The sequence below is a fragment of the Onychostoma macrolepis genome, chromosome 22 (genome assembly GCF_012432095.1).
Source record: "Onychostoma macrolepis isolate SWU-2019 chromosome 22, ASM1243209v1, whole genome shotgun sequence".
NCBI lineage: Eukaryota > Metazoa > Chordata > Actinopteri > Cypriniformes > Cyprinidae > Onychostoma > Onychostoma macrolepis.
The window spans coordinates 37291269-37311893 of NC_081176.1; the positions used below are offsets into that span (position 1 = coordinate 37291269).

The 20625-nt window shown below is 39.0% G+C and overlaps 1 protein-coding gene across 2 annotated transcripts in view; it reads left to right on the forward strand.

The window, feature by feature from the left end:
- Nucleotides 1-20625, forward strand: part of LOC131531177 (Fc receptor-like protein 5) — a 76358-nt gene that overhangs the window by 4944 nt on the left and 50789 nt on the right. For both annotated transcript variants that reach the window (XM_058761753.1, XM_058761754.1), the window contains exons 4-5: nt 8026-8145; nt 8335-8430. In XM_058761753.1, coding sequence (XP_058617736.1) covers nt 8026-8145; nt 8335-8430 — 216 coding nt within the window. The remainder of the gene's footprint in view (nt 1-8025; nt 8146-8334; nt 8431-20625) is intronic.

Genomic DNA, 20625 nt, shown 5'->3' on the forward strand with positions numbered 1-20625 from the left:
AAATGACACTTGCTTGCATTGATAAACATCTTTAAATAGAGCAGCTACACCTCCACCTCTCCTAACAGTCCTGCAGACACTTGTAAAATTAAAGTTAGGAGGGGCTGTTTCATTGAGGACTGTTGCACTGCAGCTGTCTTCAAGCCATGTTTCATTTAGAAACATAAAATCCAGGTTGTTTGTGGTTATAAAATCATTGATCAGAAATGATTTATTTTTTAGTGAGCGAATGTTTAAAAATGCTAACTTGATGGAATTACATTTTGTCTCTACAGCAATCTTAGATTGACGCATTACAGGCCGCAGATTAGATGGATCAGCCGTGCGGCTTGAGAAGGCCTTAGACTTTCTATCACGTGATAAAACAGAGATATAGAAGGCTACAGGCACACTGGGTTCCCGCTTGTTCTGTGAACATTTGTGAGTGTTGCTCCATTTTCTGTGAGAAGCTTAGAAGTGGAGATTCTGGAGAGAGGGATAGTGTGTCTGGTGAGATGGGCTCTGGCTCTGGTGTTTCCGGTGGCTGTGATATGTTGTCCTGGCTTCCCTGGCTGTTTTCCAGATAGTTGTCCTTGGGTGCTGAGTCTTGGAGCTGTTGTAGTACGTCATAGTCTGTCTGTAAAGAGCTCGTTGGGCAGGGCTCAGCCGGGATAGTTTTCATGAGGAAAGTTTGTTTTGGCTGCGTGGTGTTATCAGTGTCCTTGTGGGATGTGTCAACCACAAGATGACTCTGAGGCTGACATGAAGTTCTGTGGTCACTCATATTCTGTCCAGGTGTGTGTGTGCCATTGAGGCCGAGTGGATTGGCACACACAACTGAAGGATGACGGAGGGAGAAATAGATATTGTCCTTTAGCACTCTCGCACCAAGTTTGTTTGGGTGGAAGCCGTCCAGTTTAAACAGTTGTCTATGGCCCCAGAAAATATTGAAGTTGTCGATGAAGTTGACTCCTTTTGTACTGCAGGTTCTTTGTAGCCATGTATTCAGCCCAAGCAGCCGTGAAAACATGTTAGTTCCTCTTGCTGGGAGTGGTCCACTGATGAACGACTGAACTTCAAGTCTTTGAAGTGTTTCAAAGAGTTCACTGAAATCCTTCTTAAGCAGTTCTGACTGCTCTTTCCGAATATCGTTCTTCCCCACATGGATGATGATTCGATTTGCAGTCTTGTGCTTCATCAGAATGTTCCGAAGTTCCTTGTTCACATCAGAGACGGTTGCTTGAGGAAAGCAGCATGTAGTTGTAGTCCTGCTACTGATGTTTCTGATAATAGAGTCGCCCACTATCAGAGTCCTGGGCTCGGCTGCGCTCTGAGCTGAGTGCCGCTGTCTGCTCGACCTCGAGTGCCTGTTAGTAGCGATGTTAGCTGCTGGCTGATACAATCCATGTTTTGTCACATTTGGGGATTCCTCACCCACATTCATTAATGCTTCAAATCGGTTCTCAAGATGTATAGGGGGTTGTAAAATGCCAGTGTTTACAAGTCTTTTCATAGCCGTATCTGGGGTAGAGGATGCTACCGCAGCAATACGAGATACTCGTGACAATCTGATGTCTCGAGTGCCTTTGGGTCTCGCTCCCTGTTTGTGCCATCGATTAGTCTGTCGATCAGCTTGTTCTTCTACACTTTGTATGAACTGTTGAGATTCACTAGATTCACATTACTCACCGGCTGTATGCTGAGGGCGTCCGTGATGACGATCTGCTGTGTGTTCCACCTGTTTTGGAGGTCCAGCAAGTAACTTTGTTTCAAGAACCGCAATCCTTTGAAGAAGTCTTTGGCAGTTCATGCAGCAAGTAGATTCCATAAGGGGCATTTTCTTTCCCGTCTGTTTGAATGTAGACAGCTGTGTTTTCCTGTCTCTGGAATGTCAACTGCTGGCAGCGGGAGGCAAAGAGTCTTCCTTTTCTAAAAACTGTGTTGTTTGAGCACTGTGCTGATATGCTGAAGTTAAAATCTTAGAGAAATCTGAGAAAGGTGCATAAATAGGGAGCGAAGCGCAGAGCAATAAGCAGGAGCGTCCGAACAGTAGCGAAGCCGGAAGCAGGACATTAATGAATAAATCAATAAAATAAAAAAAATTGAGCTTAATGAAAATTGTCTTATATGTTTCAGAGAAGATAAGAAAACGCGTCTTTACACTGTTAACCGTGCCTCGGTTAGAAAATCTCTGAGTGCAGAGAACTTTTCACAGGAGTGAAATGGGAGACAGTCGGGGTGAGGTAGACTAGTGACACACACACACATATGCACATGCGCTTCAGAGCGCTAAGAGGTAGATCTTTACGCAATGATGTCCAAACATGGATGAGTGATTTACAAAAATTTAAAAAATAAAAAATGCATTTAGTTTAAGTTGAATCATAAACAAAAACTCATAGACCCTTGCCTTGTCCATTGTGAAACTGAGGGTCTGACTCAGTGCTTATATTGTACATTTCGAGGTCCCGGAACAAAGTGGGGTGACGGATCCGGCATGTGATTAGAGGAGGGAGAGGTAAAGGAGCATTCAGCCAATCACTTTGGTGGGCCAGTTTAAGTGATTAACAGCGTACCCTCAGTTGCTTTTATTAGGGTTTGTACATGAAAAACCTGAAAAAGCCATGAAATGTTGAAACAGCAATTTCCAGGCCTAGGGGGGAAGAAATACTAAAAAATAATGGAATTTTTATTTCACAAATCTCTGTAATAGAGCTATAATTAATCCTGTCCAGAATTTCAGTGGGGGATTGTGTGTATATCACATAGTTTTACTCATCCCCGCTGCTTTCAAGTTTATAATGAAATTCCTGTAAACATTTATTCAATATAGCAAGTAGGTTATATGGGTAAATAAATCCACTCAAACTAGCAGATTAAATCAGTCATTTGAAAACAGCGTGAGTGATTCAACTGGACCGCGTCTTCTCTCTTTCACTCTCTCAAAGCTGTTTCACATCAGCGCATCTCATCTGCAATACAACGAGCTGCTGCACGCTGTCACTGATCCAAGACTTTCGCTCGCTTTTCGGGAGAGTTGACAGAATTGTCACTTGCTTAATCGGGTCATTGTTGCATCGTCACAAAAATTTATAATTTGCACGTTTTTTTAAGCCAATCGGTACTCGCGCACTCCAGAGGCTGTTTCAAGGCTGAGCGCTCACAGTCACATTCAAAGCTCATATAGTATCATATTGAGTTATTTTTTGTAGTTTGTTGTTGAACTTAAGAGGCCAAATACAAACAAAATTACGCAAAAAATGGTTATCCTGGTGAGTATCCGGGTTTTTTCTTAAGTAAATGTGAACAGTTGAGAAAGAAAACGCATGTGTATAGGCTATTGGATCCGTGCATTCCCAGTCAACACGTGAGATCATGCGATGATCACAGTGACATCACTCCATTCTCATACGGTGATCCTCACAGTGTGAGTAATATGTGAGCTCATTGTGAATTCAAAATGTTGAGCAGGTTGAGAGGAGGCAGTTCAAATATCAGTCGCTGGGGGACATTCTACTTCCTGTTTCTCACCACTATCACAGAGATATCACAGTGCTCTCACATGATGAGCTCATGAGTGCACGCCCAGCTAACAGATTTCTGTTATAAGAACCTTCTCCAAACATACAACTGACTTCCAGACACAGCCTTCGATGAAATCAACTTAAATAAACAAATCCACAGCTTCACTCATTATTCACTCATGATGTTTTATTGTTTTGTTTGATGTTACCATCATAGTGATTAGTGTTTGCTTTAGTTGGGCTCTTGACCCTTTACTTTATAACATTACATTTTTTGGGGCTGCTGTAACTGTGTTTGTAAAGCACATTCGTTATGGCAAGGAAACCCGAAAAGAGACTGCAACCAGGTGATATTGGTTTGTTATTGATGATAACAACACAGTCATCACCTAGATTCCATATGCAGTCTTGGCAAGTTGTGGCCTAATGGTTAGAGAGTGAGGCTCATAATCCAAAGGTTGCGGGTTTGAGTCTTGGGCAGGCAAGGATTGTAGGTGGGGAGAGAGAATGTACAGCGCTCTCTCCACCCTCAATACCATGACTGAAGTGCCCTTGAGCAAGGTACAGAACCCCCAACTGCTCCCCGGGCACTGCAACATAAATGGCTGCCCACTGCTCTGGGTGTGTGCACTTTGGATGGGTTAATTGCAGAGTACAAATTCTGAGTCACGTCACTTTCATAATCATTTAAGGAGAATTATAAAAGCATAAGACACAAACATTATTAACTACTCTGATTCTTGATGTTTCTCTTTGTGTTTAAATGACAGTGTATGAATCTCAACAATGGTGAATCAAAAGCTTCATGCTGCAATGCATGCTGGGTACCTAGTCTCTGTGCAGTGAGTGCACTTTGACCTCACATTAGTATGAGCACACAGTGAGGGCGCTGTGAGGTTACACTTTTAGCTCAATGTTACCTCACATTGTGACCTCATCACGAGTATCCTGTGAGATCATGGTGACATCGCTGTGAGATCAAAATGTTGACTGGGTTATGTCTTGTGAGAGCAGAGCAGTTCACATGTCATGTCTTTTGTACGCTCAGGTTCTGTATTTCAAATGTAGATGTGCCGCAAGCGTTGACATTATAAAGGATTTCTCATATATGCACACTATAGGTCAAACGTCTTTCATTGGTGAGTGAGGAGGAGGATCCGACAAAATGAGGTGCTGGATTGGATTTCGGAGGTGCCAGATCCGGCTTGTTCTGGCACAAATTAAGCCCTGGTCTGACTGCTTCAGACCCTCACAGAGAAACGGGAGGGGTGAGGGAGGAGATACAGACCTGGAGTCTCATTTATAAAATTCTCCATAGATTTCATCCTAAAAGTGTACGTAGGCACAAAAGTTTTCAAATTTATAAAACAATGCATACACCGGAACCTATGCAAACATTCCTTTATAAATCCCAGTCAGGGGAAGATTGTGCATATGTGCATCTCCACCCTGTCTCCTCCCAGAAAACACCGTATATGGAGCTTACAACACCTAGTTTTACTGTGCATAACCTCATCTGCATATAATTTCAATGCATATTCTCATCCACGTGACACCATGTTTAACACCGTCAAAGGTACAAGACATTAAATAAATATGAGATACGGACTATAAATGCCATTTGTGCAAAAACATTTTTATAATTTTATAATGGATCTCATTCTTTTACACTGGCTATTTTTAGTGGAAACAGATAGGCCTATATTTATTGCAGTGTAAATACAATTGTCTGACTCGGCGCATCACTGTCGTATTTTAAAAATGAAACGTGCAAATCTTACCGTTTACTTCCAGTCAGGGCCGAATTTATGCATAGGCATTCTAGGCACGTGCCTATGCTTGCATGTTCAGGGGGAGCCCAGTTACAACTAGGGATATTTAAAAAAATATATACATATTATTATTATGATTTCATTGTAATGCTAAAACACTGTAAGACAACTACTATATTAAAAATCTAAATATTATAATATTGTAAAATATGTACTTTAAGTTCGTTTAAGCTACCGGAAACTATTTATTACGCATCATTTTATATCCGGATCATCACAATACCACTTTAGCGGGTAACGTTATTATGTGTGAAAAACATGTCTGCGACATCAGGAGCTTGTAAAAGGAAAAAAAAAGAGAATATTAGAAAATAAAAAAGCAAAGAGAAGCCATGGGCAGTTTGTTTCATCGTGGAAAAAAGATGAAAATAACAGTGAAGAATTTGAAGAACTCGTTATGGTTGATTCGTCGTCACCTGCCCAGCCCATCATGGACATACCAGAAGTTTCAGAAGCTGATGTTAGCATCCCACACAAACACCGACACGCTACGCTGGCACACACTGAAAGCTTGGTAAGTTATTCTTCTGACCCCGCAGAATGGCCAGCGAATGAAAGTGTTCGGGATTATTTTTGCTTCAACAAACCTGATCAAAATATCAGAGACTTCTCTGCATCGGTTTGGAAATATGGATCTGTCAGCAGGAGTTTAACAAGAGAGCACTTCTACAGACGGATGACAAATGGAGAGGTTCATCTGAGGGAATGGTTAGTGTACTCCCCTTCAAATGGATCTGGCTACTGCTACTGCTGTAAACTGTTTTCAAAAAAAGAGACAGCCTTTACTTCAGGATGCAACAACTGGAAGAATATATCAAGTCGCTTATCAGAACATGAAGGGTCAGCAGAACATATCAGTGCAGTACTAGCTCGTTCAGCACGCGGGACTGTTGATGCTCGAATAGACTCCAGTCTTGCAAAGGATGTCCTTGCACAACAGACATACTGGCGTAATAAACTAAAGCGCGTAATTGCAACAGTGAAATTTCTGGCCTCTCGCGGACTGCCTTTTCATGGTGAGAACGAACAGCTCGCCTCACCAAGAAATGGTAATTTTTTTGGATGCCTCGAGTTGATCAGCGAATTTGACCCCCTTTTGTCTGAACAACTTACCAAGTATGGACACAAAGGCAGTGGAATTACGAACTATCTGTCTTCTACAACGTGTGATGAGTTCATTCATGTCATGGCTGACAAAGTTTTGCAAGTTATTTTGGGTGAAATTAGAAGCGCAAAGTATTTCTCTCTGATTGTAGATTCTACTCCAGACATCACCCACAATGACCAACTATCTCTAGTCATTCGCTACATCAAACAGGACAGTGGTAAACCTCTGAAACATTTTCTGCAGTTCATTCCAATACACAGCCATACTGCAGAACACATGGCAAACGTGCTTATGTTGGCCATAAAAGAACATAACATTGAGTTGATGGATTGTCGCGGCCAAAGCTATGACAATGCTAATAACATGGCTGGCAGATATTCTCGACTTCAGGCCAGAATTAAAGACGCAAGTCCGCTTGTGGAGTATGTCTCGTGTTCTACCCATTCTCTGCATTTGGTTTGATCATATGCTGCAGAGTGCTGCACTGAAGCAGCATCGTTTTTTGGATTAATTCAAATGCTGTACAATTTCTTTTCAGCATCAACTAAATGATGGGAAATACTCATTTCTTACCTTGAGAAGTGTGAAAGACGGACTCTTACTCTGAAAAGCTTATCTGCCACTAGATGGTCAGCGAGAGCCGATGCAACGAGAGCTCTCAGAGTTGGATACGGAGCAATCAAAGAAGCTCTGGAGAGTATCCATGATGATCACGAAAATCCAAAAATGACACAATATGAAGCAGGACAGCTTTGTGCAGTTATGGATAACCTGGAAACGGCAATTTTAACAGTTGTTTGGGATGAAGTGCTTAAGACGGTCAATGGAGTAAGCAAAGCACTTCAGCAGGTTGATCTGGACCTGTGCACCGTATCCGTTTTGTACAATTCATTGATTGATTTCATCGGTGAAGTCAATGAAGCGCGATCGGTCACACCAGAGAACACGTCTTCACAGCTCTAGTGTCCAGTGGTGGTGTGTTTTACACCACTGCATCCCACTCTTTTCATTGCACTTGGTGATGTAAGGCTTGGATGTAGCTGTTCGGCCATGGATACCCATTTCATGAAGCTCTCTATGCACTGTTCTTGAGCTCATCTAAAGGCCACATGAAGTTTGGAGGTCTGCAGCTATTGACTGCAGAAAATTGCACCGCTCTTGTGATTTTACGTAGCCTACCACTTCATGGCTGAGTTGCTGTTGTTCCCAATTGCTTAGACTTTGTTATAATACCACTAACAGTTGACTGTGCAATATTTAGTAGTGAATAAATTTCACGAATGGATTTATTACACATGTGGCAACCTATCACGGAACTATGCTTGAATTCACTGAGCTCATGAGAGTGACCCATTCTTTTACAAATGTTTGTAGAAGCAGTCTGCATGTCTACTGTAGGTGCTTGATATTATATACCTGTGGCCATCAAAGTGACTGGAATACCTGAATTCAGTGATTTAGAGGGGTGTCCCAATACTTTTGGCAATATAATGTAGAAAGTATTCTTATAGGGTGTCCATGACATTTAAGTTGCAGCTCTTAAATCTCCTCTCAGACCTTCGTAACACTCTTTACATTTCAGGATCTTCAAGTCCGGAGTCCAAAATTAAGATTGGAGACAAAGTCTATGTGAAGCCATCTGTTGTTACGCCAAGACACCAATGGGGATCAGTCACTCACAAAAGCATTGGCGTTGTTAAAGGTAGGAGCACTGGCTGCCTTAAATTAATCATTAATTTTAGGCATACATATTTAAGATGTTGTGATTTTCACTAAAATAAAAGATATTACAAATTTTGTGTAGACTCTCTGTGTATCACAGCTTAAAAATAAAGTACATATTTTTGAGGAATTTATAATAATTTTGATCATTTCTTCTTAAATTCCACAGATATTCAGGGAGAGACTTTGATTGTAGATTTCCCCGAGCAAAAGAACTGGAAGGCTGTAATTTCAGAAATGGAACTTGTGACCGGCACTAGTACGGGTAATCTTTCCTATGCAACTTTTTGCAACTGATTGTATCTAATATTGGAATATGCAATTGTAAGATATATATATATATATATATATATATATATATATATATATATATATATGGTAACACTTTATTTTGATGGTCCCTTTTGAACATTCTGTTGACACTAAGTAATGTTGCAACTATACAGTAAAACCTCCAGTGTTAAATCAACACTCCCAGTGTATATTTAATCCACACTCAGAGTGTTAAAAAAGTAACACTGAAGCAATGTTATAGTTAATGAGATAATTAGTTTAGTAATTGAGTGGTGACTGAACATTAATGAAGAACACCTGCTGTTAACAAACTGAATCACTGAAAGAAAGAAAAAGAAGAACAGAAAAACGAGATGAGCAGAAATACAAGAACTACAACTGACTTCAGCCACAGCCTTAGATGAAATCTACACAAGATACAAGACATTAAATCTATCAAGATCTCAGCAGAGGATGATTAAACAACTCCATAAACAGCATCACCAGCTTCACACGTTACTAACCAGATTGACTTTAGATGTTGATGCTTTAGTTTTGTTTGAATTACCATTATCGAGGTCAGTGTTTGCTTTAGTTGGGCTCTTGACCATTGACTTAAAACATCACAATTACTTTGGCTGCCATAACTGTGTGTTTGGTTAGACATGTTAGTTATAGTGAGCGGGCGTTATTGGTTAGACTTCAGTAAAGAAAGCACCAGCATTTAGTGACTTTCATAACTGATTTCATTCAGAGCATCGTCATTGATTGGTTAAAATTTTTGGTTTTGTTCACATAAAATATAAAGTTTGGTCCATCAGTTTTAAGATTATTCTGAAAGACTTTCAAAAGTAAATTGGCACTCGAAGCTTAGACCTGAATTATCATACATACATCAAGACTCAGCGTATGAACCTCAACAATGGTGACAATCAACAAATTCAGATAAACAGATCCTCTGTGAACATTACAAAACACGCTACTTAGTCACAACAAAATAGCAAAACAAAAGGAAATAGTAAGAATAAAAGAAAATACTAAGACAGCTGCATAATTTATTCATGTCGCATTGCATGCTGGGAGCCATGGATGAGTTTTGATTGGTGCTCCCAGAATGCACTGCAACATGGAGCTTCATGTTGATTGTCACCATTGTTGAGATTCATATGCTGATTCTTGAAGTCTGTTTGATGAAGAAAAGTAAACTTTCAGTGCAGAATAAGTTTCAAGTCTTTTAGATTAATATTAAAACTGTCAGGTCTTAAACTACACAATCTCAAAATTAATTAATAAATCTACCAGTGACTATACTCGGAGTAAAACCAGTTATTCAAGCCACTATACACTGATTACGTCTTTAGTAACACAACCAACTCCTGATGACATTTTCGCTTGGCTTTTTTTCTTTGCGCCATAACTAACATGTCTAAACAAACACACAGTTACAGCAGCCAAAGTAATTGTAAAGTTTTAAGTCAAGGGTCAAGAGCCCAACTAAAGCAAACACTGACCTCGATAATGGTAATTCAAACAAAACTAAAACATCAAAATCTAAAGTCAATCTAGTTAGTAACGTGTGACGCTGGTGATGCTGTTTATGGAGTTGTTTAATCATCCTCTGCTGAGATCTTGAGAGATTTAATTGCTTTTATCTAGTGTTGATTTCATCTGAGGCTGTGGCTGAAGTCAGCTGTAGTTCTTGTATTTCTGCTCATCCCGTCTCTTTTTTTCTGTTCTTCTTTCTCTTTCTTTCAGTGATTCAGTTTGTTAACAGCAGGTGTTCTTCATTAATGCTCAATCATCACTCAATTACTACACTAATTATCTCATTAACTTTAACACTGACTCAGTGTTTCTTTTTTAACACTCTGAGTGTGGATTATATATACACTGGGAGTGTTGATTTAACACTGGAGGTTTTACTGTGAACAGCCAATCCATCTTCTAAATTACTGAATAAATTTATCACGGAGCTCAACTTAATCGATCTTTGGAGAATTCAGAATACTAAAGCTAAGGACTTCACTTTTTTTTCTAATAGACATAAGACTTTCTCTAGGATAGACTACATATTTCTCAGCCCATCTTTAATTTCGTCGAATTCCTCCATTTCTATATTACCAATTTTATTATCTGATCATTCTGCTGTGTTGTGCAGTGTTCCTCTCTCCGATGTTAAAGCCAAGTCCCCTAGATGGCGCTTTAACATATCATTATTAAGTAATCAGACTTTCATTACTTCACTAAAATAATATATTAAGGAATTTCTTGAAATCAATATGCCCTCTTATGTGGATCCTCAAATAATGTGGGAATCGACTAAGTGTGCCAATACGAGGATTCTGTATATCTTTCTCTTCTACTCTTGCCAAAGCGAAAACTCACCAGTTTACACAATTAGAAAATAAAATCCAATCATTGCAAAACCTACAAAAACAACATTTTACTGATCAACAGGCTACACAGTTGTCCTCTTTAAAAGAAGAATATGATTTACTTTCACACTCAAAGGCGGAATTTATTTTACATAGGACTAGGCAAAAATATTATTTTGAATCAGAGAGACCTAGTCATTTATTGGCCCTTAGGTTGAAAGAATGCGAGTCTAAGGCATATATTAGCGCAATAAAATCATCGGATGATCAGGTCACCACGAACCCTGCGGCAATTAATTACATATTTAAAGGTTTTTACATGAATCTGTATAAAGCCGAAACAGATTTTGATGAACCGATTTGTAAGCAGTATTTAGATAAATTGGAACTGCCTCGAATCTCACAGATGGATAAAGAATCTTTGGAGGCCCCATTAAGTTTGGAGGAGCTGCACGTCTCTCTAAAAGCCTTCAAAAGGGCAAATCGCCAGGTCTAGATGGTCTCCCCTGAATTATATTTAGAAATTTGGGATTTGGTAGGGATACTTATGCTTAATTCATTTAATTTTGCAATTGAACATGGGGTATTTCATAGAGATCAAAAAACATCACTGATTTCATTACTTCTTAAAAAAGGGAAAGACCCATTAGATTGTTCCAGCTACAGACCGATTTCGCTTATCCCATGTGATCTTAAAATCTATGCTAAAGTTTTTGCTTTTCGTATGGAGAAGGAAATTCATAGTCTGATCAAGGAGGACCAAACTGGTTTCATCAAGGCGCAATGCATCTGACAATATCGTCGACTCCTTCATATTCTTGACTTTGCAGACTCCCACCCGACCCCTTGTGCGGTCTTTTCACTTGATGCAGAAAAAGCCTTTGACAGGCTAGAGTGGAATTATATGTGGGCAGTTCTGCAATGTTTCGGCTTCGGTGAACACTTCATTTCTATGATTAAGACATTATACCACTCACCTGCAGCATCAGTCATAACTGGTAATATTATTTCCCCCCCCGTTCCCTTTGCAGCGGGGAACAAGGCAGGGATGTCCGCTTTCCCCCTTATTGTTTTGTCTATCTCTTGAACCCTTAGCACAAGCCATCAGGAAATCTGAAGTATCGATTAAGATTCATGATCATAATCATAGTATTTCATTATACGCTGATGATATTATTCTATATTTAGACCACTTTGATGTTTCAGTCTCTAGTATAATTAAGGAATTTGATCATTTTAGTAGCTTATCAGGATATAAAATAAATTGGAGCAAATCTGCTTTAATGCCAATTAACAATGTTAAAGTTAATTCTTCTATTCCCTCATTAAGGAATCTTTCATCTATTTGGGCATTACCATACATAAAAACATTCATAAGATTGCCAGAGACAATTTTAATAATATTTTAGTTAAGGTCAAAAATGACATTCAAAGATGGAATAATCTTAAAGTATCTCTTCAAGGAAGAATCTCCACTGTTAAGATGAATTTGTTACCTCGATTTAATTTTTTTTTCTCTATGCTACCACTTTCTCCCCCTCCAGGTTACTTTAAGGAGATCAACTCCATAATTTCTAAATTTATCTGGAATGATAAATGCCCCAGAATTAAGCTTACCACATTACAACATCCTAATAGTGCAGGAGGACTGGCGGTACCAAATTTTGAACTGTATTATTGGTCGTTCCAGCTTAAGGCTCTTCATAATTGGGTTGATCCTCAATCTACAGTTTCTTGGAGAGTGATTGAAGCTGACAAGGTTAAACCAAATAGACTCCAAGATATGATATTTACTGGCACAGGAAAAAAGGGGATAATTATAAATTTGGTCCGGTTGTGGCCAACTCTATTAAAATCTGGAAAACGGTGGAACGTCGGATAGGAGGAACCTTCAAATTTTGTAACAGTACACCTTTATGGCACAATTTTAATTTTGTTTGCGGAAATCGTCCATTTGTCCAATCCTCTTGGTCCTCTTTGGGTGTAAACACATGCGGTGATATATATGATAACCAGGGCTTATGTTCATTTCAGACATTAAGAACCAAATTTTGTCTACCAGCATCCGCAAATTTTGTCTTTCTTCAATTACGTTCTGCTCTCAAAGCGTATGGAGTTCCTTGGGCATCTCCCATCTCCTCTCATCCTATGCAGGACTGGATTGCACCATCTGTTGGTCGGCCGTCTGTTTCTTTAATACATAATAAGATTATTGATTGCATTACAAAACCTCTTTCTATTAAAACAATTTGGAATAGGGAATTATCTGACCTTAATTTGTCTGTCGACTGGGAGAGAGTGTGGTCTAATCTCAGTTTAACATCTAAAAATCTGGCTCATCGTCTTATTCACTTCAAAGTCATTCATAGAGCATACATAACTCCTTACAAAAGATTTAAAATGAAACTACAACCGAATCTCAACTGCCATATATGTAATACTACATCGTCAGGTACTTTTCTGCATATGTTTTGGGAATGTCCTGTCGTCATCAGTCTATGGACACATGTAAACCTGGTTCTATCATCCTTACTGCATATTGATTGGTCTGTTAATCCAAGTTTGTGTCTTCTTAATGATGATTCTGGCCTCTGTATAACTTCAATGCAAAAGAGAATGTTGTTTGCTGGTTTTACAGCTGCAAAGAAGACAATAATACAAAACTGGTTTACACCGCACATGTGTGGAAAAACATATTGGATCGTAGCCTCCTGCAAATAGTGACTTGTGAATGTACAACAGCACGAATCAATGGGGCCAAGCCTTCTACCATTGATGCTTGGCAGTGCTTTCTCTTTGATATACGTGACTGTATAAAGGAGTGACTTTTATGTTTTTCTTGTCCTTCCCTCTCTCCCTCCCTTTGACTGGACTTTGAGATATTGAGTATGTGTCTGTTGTTGTTGTTGTTGTTTTTTTTATGTTTTTTTTGTTTTTTTTGTTGTTTTTTATTATTATTATTTTGTATTTTTTATTTATTTGTTTATTTTTTTTGGATGTTATGTATGAAAAATAAAAAATGTTAAAAAGTAAAAAAAAAAGAAAAGGGGTGTCGATTCAAGATCTGGGCGCAATCTGGTAAATGCCAATGACTCATTCACACAATCATGGGGTTTTCCTTCAAAAGCCAAAGGGATCAAGTCAGCCGGATTGACTGTATGACATCGCTTAATAGTTATATCTGGACATGTAAGTAATGAGGAATAGGCCAAAATTCGAGCCTGAGTTAGAACAAATTTTCCATGCTCTAATAACTCCACAGTTTTATGATGAATATAAATAGTTACTGGGTACCCCATAGTTATTGTGGATGCTTTTTCATAAGCATAATATACTGCTGCCAGAACCTGTTGGTAACATGGCGGGTATCCCTGGGCTACATTATCCAGCTTTGTGCTGTAATAAGCTATAGGCTGTTTTTTCCTCCCACTGCAAGTCTCCTGCATCAGTACAGCTGATGCATAACTATCAGCTTCTATTTTCCACATACAGATGAAACATTTTATTGTAATTTGCTGTTCCTAGAGCAGGTGCCTGTTGTAATTATTTTTTCATCGTCTCAAATGCCAGTAATGCATCTGTGTTCCATATTAATGGATTGCTTAAATGTTGTATTCCTGCTTGTTTCATAATTTCTCTCAATGGTCCTGTTTTTACCGCATAGTCTTCTATCCAGTCTGAACTAAAGCCAGTCATTCTTAGGAAAGTCATCATTTGTCCTACTGTCTGAGGCAATGGCATTTTACTTATGCCTTCTAATTGAGTTAGAGCTATAGCCAAATGTTGAGTGCCAAATGCAGTCAATCTTCCCAAGTATTCAACTTGAGGCTGACAATATTGTATTTTGTTTTTGGACACTTTGTGACCTCCTTGCGCTAATTTTGTTAAGACTTTAATTGAGTCTCTGTGACATTGTTCTAGCGAGGAAGCACAAACAAGTAAATCATCCATGTATTGTATCAGCGTACTGTCTACTGCAAGATCTTCTAAATCGGCCTTTAGCACTTGATTAAATATGTGAGCCGAGTGTTTGAATCCCTGAGGGATTCTTGAATAACTGTATTTTTTACCAGCATGTGTAAAGGCAAACAGGTATCTACTTTCCTCTGCTAATGGCACGCTGAAATAGGCTGAGCAGAGATCAATCACGGTAAAGTATTTGGCATCAGGAGGGACATTCGTTAGTAACGTGTGAGGGTTTGGTACCTCAGCTGGCAAATCTTCAACTATTTCATTGATTGCTCGTAAATCATCATGAACAAGACGCCATCGGTTTTTGTCTGCTTTTAGTATAGGCAGAATAGGAGTCTTACAGTAACTAGACGTTTCTATTAAAACTCCTGCCTTCACTAAACCTTTAATATTGTCTTTTATTCTTTTATTATATATAGTTGGTTGCGGAACGCTTACTGGAGACATATTTGTCATTTGTTCCTCTTCTCCTTTCTTTATTGGAGCTTGAATTTTTCTCTTATTTTTCTTTGTCAGCTCTTCAAGCTGTAATTGAGTTAGCTTTCGCTATAGCTCTTTCTCTTGGCTCTTGAGCTTTAGTAAATTTTTTCTATGTTGCTCCACTGCATGTGTCACATGATCACAAAATTCTTTTTGAGTTTTTGAGTTTTTGAGTTCAAACCAACAACGTCTTCTAGCCTGCTTTTTACGGCTGGTGGCATAGCATCAATCACAGCTTGTCTGAATAATATGGCCATTAACGGGTCTCCCTCAGGATTTATTTCAGTCTCTTGTTTCCAGTTTTTCAGCTGTCTCTGGACATATGTGGTTGGATTTTCTGTATCTCCCAGCACTTGTCCCTTTAGTGATTTAGGATCCAGTCTGATCGGATACTCAAGACGCAATGCTTGCCATACTGCTGGACAGAAAGCATCAAAAACAATCCCATCCATATTGTGAGAGTTCACCGCTCTGTCTAGAGTGGCTGTTTGCAAAATTTCATCCATCTTTGCCCCTCCTATTATTTTAGCCATCAATGCTTTAATGTCCCCCACAGCCAAAAGTTTGCCCATTGTCTCTTCTTCAAACACTCTTATCCATTTTCCAGCGCCCTCATGAATATCAGGGAGGCGAGTGACTAGCCCCTTGAGGTCCTGTGTAGCCCAGGGGACATATTGTCCCTGTGCACCCTTGATTAAAATTGGGAGTTGTGCAGCCAGTGGTCTAAGTGTCCCCTTTTCTCTGCCCTGTTCCCATTTCCTGGTATCAAATAACTCCTCTTCACCATTCATTTCCTCACTACTGTCGAACAACTTACTTCTCCGTCTCTCCAATTCATTTACCTCTTGGATTTACGCTTTTAGTTTTTTATCAGTTTCCATTTCCTCACACAATGCCACATCAATTGTCCCTTCCTTTGGCCATTTTGTCATTTTATTCTTTGTCCTCTTTTGCCATTTGTCTGAGATTTTGTTTGTCATCTCTTTACACAGAGGATATTTCAGTCCTAATATCTCTACCGGAGTAGCTGCCATATTTTCTCCTTCAATCCTTCAGTCTAATTTTTTATTCTATTTATTCTTATATATAAAAAAAAAAAATTGTCACTATTTTTCCAATTAATTTATCTTTTTAACCAATTTCCCCTAATTTTATTCTTTATTTAGTGACTTGCTTCTTTTAACCTAGTTTTTTATTCTATCTGATGCATGTACACTTTCTATTTGAATTTTTCAACTTTATTTTATGATCACTCAGTATGCATAAAATCTTTAACAATAATTCTTGATTTATTTTTCAATTATCTATCATTTCTTCTTTTTTATTTAGTGTGTACTTCTTCAACTTAATCTTAATCACCCTTCTACAGCACTGCTCTCAGAAAATTTCCTCTTTCTCTTTCACACAGACATCAAAAATAAAATCGTATAATACATCTGGATTCAATCTTTATTGACCCTATTTTCCTAAAAACATTCACTCCTTCTAGTCCCTTCATTCATTTAGGGCTCATTCTTTCAATCAGCATCCCTTTATTTAGTCAGGGTTTATTCTTTCATTCATCCCTTTTGGGTGTAACAAGAACTGTGGCCGTCTCTACTAGAGAGGGGCACACCTCTCTTGTTCAACCCAATCCGGAATTTATTTATTTTCTCATACAACCTCATTCTATCAGACAGACATGTACTCAGACACAGTTTCAAACATACATCAAAACAAAACACTACACTCTTCCCGAGTGACCTGCAGCAGTGCTCTGGTTCTTTTACTGTTACTCCCCCATTCTCTCTCTCTCTCAGTAAAAAAAAAAAACAAGGCTTAGCCAGGAATTTTTTGCCTACCCGTGCAGACCCCTGTACTCTTACAACTTTTTATTTTTTTTTATTTTAATCAAGGCGGTATCCGTAGGTCTTGTGCGCTTCCTATACTATATCTGCTTCATGTTTATTTCTGTCCCTTCAGGCCCAGTCTAAATAAACACAGACCATTGCAAGCAATGTATGTCTGCCTACACCATCCAGTTTCAATTCAGGCTACCTATCAAGGCCATAAACAGTAAACTAGACAAATACATGCAGTTATTTCTTCTGGAATAAAACCCCCTTTTTTGGTCTTTTTTTTTAATTTGGAAATTTGGAAGAGCAGAATTTAAGTGACCTTACCGCTAAAGGCAGACTGGAAAACAACACAAAATTATATAAGCAAAAATGCTTACCTAATCGGTGGCCACCATTTTTGTGCTGCTCGTCAAATTCTGCTCAAAGTGGTCGTCCACTCTGCTGCTCTGTTCCAATCCTGCCGACTACGCCAATTTATAGTGTCTTCCGCCGTTCGTTCAAAGAATCACGCTCAATCTTGGAGTTTGATACCAGAAGATAGACTTTATTATCTATTTAACAAGAATAAAGCCGAGGCCCCTTCTGCAGAGGAGTGTCTCAAATGTCTCTGGGCTCTGGTATATATACAAGTTTTTAAGGCGGGTTCTTATACATTTGGAGTTTCTCTTATGTATACAATCGCATATTACACTTACGTATGCAATTCTATATTTCTCCCTAAGGAGAAGAGACCTCCTAGGCTTGTTATGGTAAAGGAAAAAGCCCCCCTATTTCTCCAGATGTTTTTCTTGTCTGACAATTTTGCCACGTAGACGCTTTTTATACAGGGGCCTTAGAACATAATGGAAGATTAAATAGATATATTAATGGCAAGATTCACCTTGATTATACTTGATTAATTCAGATCTTTAACAATAAAAATCTTCTTCAAGACTTTTAAAGAACCCCATTTGCTCCTCCATCCCTGTTACTTTGGACCCTCTTCAGTTTGCCTATCGCCCAAATAGATCTTCCGATGATGCCATCTCTCACATCCTGCACTCTTCCCTCACACACATTGACAGCAACAATGGGAACTACGTAAGGCTGCTTTTCAGTGACTATAGCTCAGCTTTCAATACTATAGTCCCCATCAAACTAGCTTTTAAACTCACAGACCTCGGCCTAAATTCTTCACTCTGTGACTGGATTCAAGACTTCCTCACCAGCAGACCTCAGGTGGTGAAAGTCGGCCAGTTCACCTCAAACTCCATCACCCTGAACATAGGAGCCCCACAGGGCTGTGTCCTGAGTCCCCTGCTCTACTCTCTCTACACACACGACTGCGTGTCCTCTCACAGCTCCACTTCTATTATCAAATTTGCTGATGATACTGTGGTTCTGGGCCTCATTTCCAACAATGATGAGACCGCATACTTAGATGAGGTAGAGAGACTTACATCATGGTGCCAGGACAACTGTCTCACTCTGAATGTGAACAAAACTAAAGAACTTATTGTGGACTTCAGGAAGAGACAGCAGCGGCCCTACACTCCTCTTATGATCAGTGGGACCCCTGTGGAGAAGTTGAGCAGCTTCAAGTACCTTGGTGTAAACATCTCAGAGGACCTGACTTGGACTACACACATTCAAATACAGGTTAAGAAAGCCAGGCAAAGACTGTACCATCTGCGACACCTGAGGAAATTCAGGTTCTCGCCAGCAATCCTGAAAACGTTCTATTCAGGGACCATAGAAAGTGTATTGACTCAGTTCTTGCCTTCAGTTTCCATACAACACTGAGATACACTGAGAGACTTAGGAGGAGCTTCTTCCCCCAGGCCATCAGGCTCCTGTTACGACCCTGGTCTAGGGTCAGGGAAGCCAACATAAAATAAGAAAATAAATTCACAAATACAAAGTAACATCAGATCTCAGAATTCTTTATTTAAGTCTCACTTGTAGTAACACAGTAAAAAGGCTCTCTCTTCGGGATTGGGCAAAGCCAAAACAACAAACAAAACGTAACAATAACTATACCCAGGGAGTCTGAAATAATCTAAGTAAAGAAGTAAGAAACAAATGACAGCATTCTTCCCTGACTCCCTACCTAAACCAAAAACAGGAGAAAATGTAATTTACAATAAAGAAAAAGGGCACCCAATTCCCACAGCCTTGTTAGTAAACAAAAACAAAAGAAAATAAATTTAGTTAAAAAGTCGAAACCAGGAGACAATAATCAACACTGTAACAAAGATCAAAGTAAACTCAGTTATACACTACACAAATTATCCACTCAGAAAAGACCAATACTATGTCACCACTAAGATCAATTCACAACACACAACAATGCCAACAACTCTCTCCATACTCTCCCACTTCCAACGTCCCACTATTTCAAAAGACGATGGATTTCCCTGGGACGAATCAGCAGATGCGTCTTCACGTCCAATTAGGGCGGAGTCACCTAAGAGTGAGAGAGAGAGAAAAAGAGAGAGAGAAAGAACTACGTCCCCAGACGTAACACTCCTGAACTCAAATTCAGTCTTTTAACATCAACATGACTCCATTTAATAATCAATTAATAATCAGTAAGTTGTTCATCATTCTCATCATTGTATTGCTGCTATGTAAATACCCTGTACAACCTGTTTGCACACTGTCCTGCACTTTTTATTTAATTGCACATTCCTTTTATATTTTATTTTTTTTATTTTGTAATCTTGTATATTCTCATTGTGTTTGTATTCCATATAATTGCACTGTCCATGGAGCAGACCTGATTCTCATTTCACTGCTGGTTATACTATGTATAAGTGACAAATAAAAATCTTGAAATCTTGAAAAATCCGGTTACCACTATGCACTAGCGCTCCCTCAAGCGGCTCCTAGAGATATTACCCTTCAACCAGATACCTCTTAAGCAATAGCCATTGAAAATACAATATTAAAAAACAAGTAACATTTACACCGTTACAACAAAGTGTGCCAAGTGTGCTCCCTTTAATACTATCACTATACTGTAGCTGTCAATCAGATGAAGAGCTTCAGAAAGAGCGTGAACACAAATAAGGACAGGGCCATTTAAAAGCAGCTGTCTTGAATCAAAATAGCTATTGGACCCACAGTCAACCCGTGCCTAACTCACATCCGACTCGCACCAGCACCGCACCCGACACGTAAATATTCCATCCTTTACATCAACTATGTGACCCTGGACCACAAAACCAGTCATAAGGGTCAATTTTTCGAAATTGATATTTATACATCATTTTAAAGCTGAATAAATTCGTTTGTTAGGATAGGACAATATTTGACCGAGAAACAACTATTTGAAAATCTGTAATCTGAGGGTGCGAAAAAATCACCTTTAAAGTGGTCCAAATGAAGTCCTTAGCAATGCATATTACTAATCAAAAATTGAGATCTATTTACAGTAGGAAATTTTCAAAATATCTTCATGGAACGTAATCTTTACTTAATATCCTAACGTTTTTTTGGCATAAAAGAAAAATCAAAAAATTTTGACCCACACAATGTATT